The following is a 3753-nucleotide window of genomic DNA, read 5'->3' as shown; positions in this document are numbered from 1 at the left end:
AACCAACCATTACTTTACTGAGAGGTCAGACCCATTGAGCCTGGTATGCTGTGTGCTTCCTGCCTGTGGGTTCTTCCTTAACCCACTTTACACTTAGGCTTCAATTGTTTAACCATCTGAGCATCCTCCCCACCCTGGCCCAGACCTAACTGGGTTGGAGCCATTTTACCATATGTCCTTTTAAAGATAATATTTAAAGGAAGTTGCATAAAGGGATTTGCATTCTTTTATCATTAAAAAAAAATTGCCACTAAGAAAAAACAAAAAGAACTGCCATCAGCACTGAGGTGATATTGCAGCCTTCTCTGGTCACAAAGGTGGGGTCACTGGCCTAGGAGGGACAAATGAAAAGGTGGGATTGACACCTGCTGTGCCCTCAATTCAATTCATCCCTCCAGCCCACGGCAGCCAGCGATGGCCTTTTTAGAGCGCTCTAGTCGGTGGCTGACTGGTAAGTGATAGATTGATTGCTAACTGCAAGGTTAAAGGTTCAAACCTAGCAGGTGCTCCAAGGAAGAAAGAGGAGGCTATTTGCTCCTGTAAAGATCAGCAGCTTCAGAAATCCTACATAGGATCCCTGAGTGGGGAATTTGGTGTTTGGTTCAGTTTCTGGCCTAGTCCTTCCATTCTCCTGCTGAAATCCCTCCCCTGGGTGTCTCAGTGACCTCAGGATGAGTCCAGACACCTTAAGAACCCTTAGTGCCTTACAAGGGTTTCTGACCTGGCCCCACAGACCTCGGCAGCCTCAGGGGCAATTGCAACTGAACAGCCCCTCACCCCTCCCCCCCCCTGCCCTAGCCAGGTGCAGCCACACTGCTCTCATGCTGTGCTCTTCAGCATCCCTGGCCTTGCCACCAGCTGCTTCCTCTGCCAGGATTGTGCTTTCCCTTCTGGCTTTTTACCTGCTAGTTTAGAGGTCTCTGCTTCTAGAAAGCCTTCTTGACTTCTGAGCCTTCATTGTGGGCTTCTTCCAGTTGTTCCCATTACCCCAGGTATGTTCCCTACCACGGCGCTGGCTGTTTCCAAAGAGCTGCACAGAACAGTATTCATAGCCTGGGTCTTCCCTCCTGTGTAGACGCTCAGGGCTCCTGTGGAACCTTCAGAGAGCTTCAGCCCCAGTTTCCATCTGACTGCAACTTGATGTTGCAGTCCTCCATTGTCTCAGCTGATGTACAGAACAGTGTGGGACAATGAAATCATTTCTTGAAACCACAAGACGCTGGGGTATCTGGTTATGGCTGCAACACATTCCCATGACACTATTCTTATTTTAGTTGCCTGCCCACCTAGTTTGCCCCAGTAGACTATTTCCTCTGCAAAGGTAGGGACTATACCCATCTTTAGAAGTGTCTTGTATTCGGGGTACTCTCCAGCATGGCAGAGGCTCTCATATAATTAACACAAATTAAGAGTGTCTACCAAAAAGAAGGCACTAAGAAATGTCTAGAACAGTCACTGTGGTCAATATACATACAAAGACATCAACAGGCAGTGATTCACTAGGCATATAGGTGACAGGCTCCCTCTGTAAGTTAAGACAGTTTGCCGGACAAGCGGAAGGTCAGGGGCACAAAGGTACCTCCCTGCTGGTGTTCTCTGGGCAGCACTGAAGGGGTGACCTGGTGAACCATGGACAACTCCAGCTGCCCTCACCATCTGCCCCTTGTGCACCATTGGTATTCTCAGGCTTCTTGGGACAAGAGACGTCATAACGACATTTTACACTTGGGGACAGGCACCCTACTGTCTGCTTAAAAACTTTTCAATTAGCTTCAAACATGGTAGGCTGTCAATGAATGTTGTTACGTGGACTGAATCAATAAATCTTGTAATTGGGTCTGATGTGCTTGGTTTAAATCATTCTCCACGTAAAGTGTTCCATCAATCAACAGGCATTGTCTGAGCATCTTCTCGGTGCTGACAGTTTGTCAAGCCCTATGAGGGACGAGAAGGAGAAAATACCATCTCTGCCCCGAGGGAGAGAACTAGGGGACTAGACTTACCCAAATGAAGTAATTAAATAACAGAACAACATATAATTACTGCTAAATTAGGTAGTACAAAATGAAGTGCTACAGGAATTGGGGGAAGCAGACAGCAGTGAGGCCCCAAACAGTTGGGGGAATCTTCACTGAGCTGGTGGGACTGGGCTAAGCCTTACAGAATGAGCAAACTGGACGCAGCCTGGTTAAAAGAAGACAGTATACGGGAGATCCAAAAAGCTCGTGGGGAAAAAAAAGCTTGTGGGAAAAATGGAATTTTTCCATGAATTTTTTTGAAGGCACTTGGTACAGAAATATCAAGGACAGAGCTTAACCCACACTGTTTATCTGCCTCCAATATTAAAGCAAGGATATTTCTGTGTAGGTTCTCAATATTCAAACCCCGGAGCCTTTGCCCCTGTTTCCTCTGTTCAGTGCACCTTTCTCCCTTCATCTAGCAAACTCTCCCCCGTGTAAAGGTCCAGCTTAAATGCAGCCACTTCTCTGAATTCTTCTCTGGCACCTACGTAGCCCATCAGTCATGCTTCGATTGGACTACTCTATTTGCCTACTCACCTCCTCCATCATGGCAATTAATCACAACTTACATTTATTAAGTGGCTCTTCCTCTGTGCCATGAACTATGTCAAACGTTTTCAATCTGTTATCTTATTTAAGCCTCACAACAATCCCATGAGTTAGCTCCCCGCCCTTCCCCCCACCCAGGTTTGGCGAGGTTAAGTAACCTGATTGAGAGCACAGGGCTAAGAAGTAATACAGCTGGAATTCAACCCCCAAATTGTTGGACTCCAGAGCGCCCTCTGAAACCCTGCACCAATTGTTCAGAGGCCACAAATGCTCCCCATTCGTCTGTCCTCTATCTGGCTCAAAGATTCACGTGGAAGAAATCAATGCAACTTTCACATCGTATGCCGTTGTTGTGGGAGATGGAATCAGTTCAGACCCTTTGAGCGGAGCTGAGCCGAACAGCCCCAGAAGATTTCATCCTGGGCTGACATCTTTAGGAAAGCCGATCGTCAGGAGCGACAGGCAAGTGTAAGCGCCACCTGTCGTCGCAAACCTACATTTGAATTTGAATGGGAGCGCCCTCAGGTCAGACTCAAGGGTGGTGAAAGAGGAAACATCATTCTCAAGCGAGTATCCACGGCTAGCTGGGTCTGAAGAGGTGGGCTGGAATAAACGTGGTGGTGGGGTGACCCTCCCTGTGTGTATTCTCAAGCGTCACAGCCTGCCAGCGCTGCAAGGACCGTTGGAGACCATCGGTCTGGCCCCGCGGGCGCCTGCCCGCATCCCAGCCGGGACCTGGGGTCCCGAGGCCCTGACTGTCGGCCTGGCCTCGGTCCCCGAGGCTCAGCTCCTCCGCAGCAGGCGTTCACTCCACCTCCTCCAGCCCCGGGCCTGACGAAGGCTGCTGCTCCCCCCGGCCCCACGGTGACAGCACGGTCCTCTTGCTCCCCCGAGGCCGCTCCACCCTGCTCCGCAATGGCCCAGCTGCCGAGGCGGCTCAACTGAGCCACCTGCGCGCTCGCGGCACGCTTGCAGGGAAGGGAAAGTGAAAAACGGGGCCTGCGCCCACGCCCTGGCCGCAGTTCACCCTCCTCCCCGCCCGCCCCCTCCAAACAGCCCTACACTCGCCACTTCCTTTGGCTGAGCCTCCTTCCGTTCGCGCTCCTTCCTAATTGGCTGGCTGCGAGCTTCCGAAGGGCCTGGGCCACTTGCGCGCTCGCGGCACGCTTGCAGGGAAGGGAAA

The 3753-nt window shown here is 50.8% G+C and overlaps 1 protein-coding gene across 1 annotated transcript in view; it reads left to right on the top strand.

The window, feature by feature from the left end:
• The first annotated feature begins 414 nt into the window (after nt 1-414).
• The window catches only part of DELE1 (DAP3 binding cell death enhancer 1), a 21628-nt gene continuing 18289 nt past the window's right edge, over nt 415-3753 (top strand). Inside the window, exon 1 of the mRNA XM_045284726.1 lies at nt 415-451. Coding sequence (XP_045140661.1) covers nt 415-451 — 37 coding nt within the window. The remainder of the gene's footprint in view (nt 452-3753) is intronic.

The sequence above is a fragment of the Echinops telfairi genome, unplaced genomic scaffold (genome assembly GCF_000313985.2).
Source record: "Echinops telfairi isolate 266 unplaced genomic scaffold, ASM31398v2 ScPeMD7_7469;HRSCAF=8507_0, whole genome shotgun sequence".
NCBI classification, from domain to species: Eukaryota; Metazoa; Chordata; class Mammalia; order Afrosoricida; family Tenrecidae; genus Echinops; species Echinops telfairi.
The sequence above is the reverse complement of the archived record's forward strand: the minus strand, read 5'-3'. Positions and strand labels throughout refer to the sequence as shown.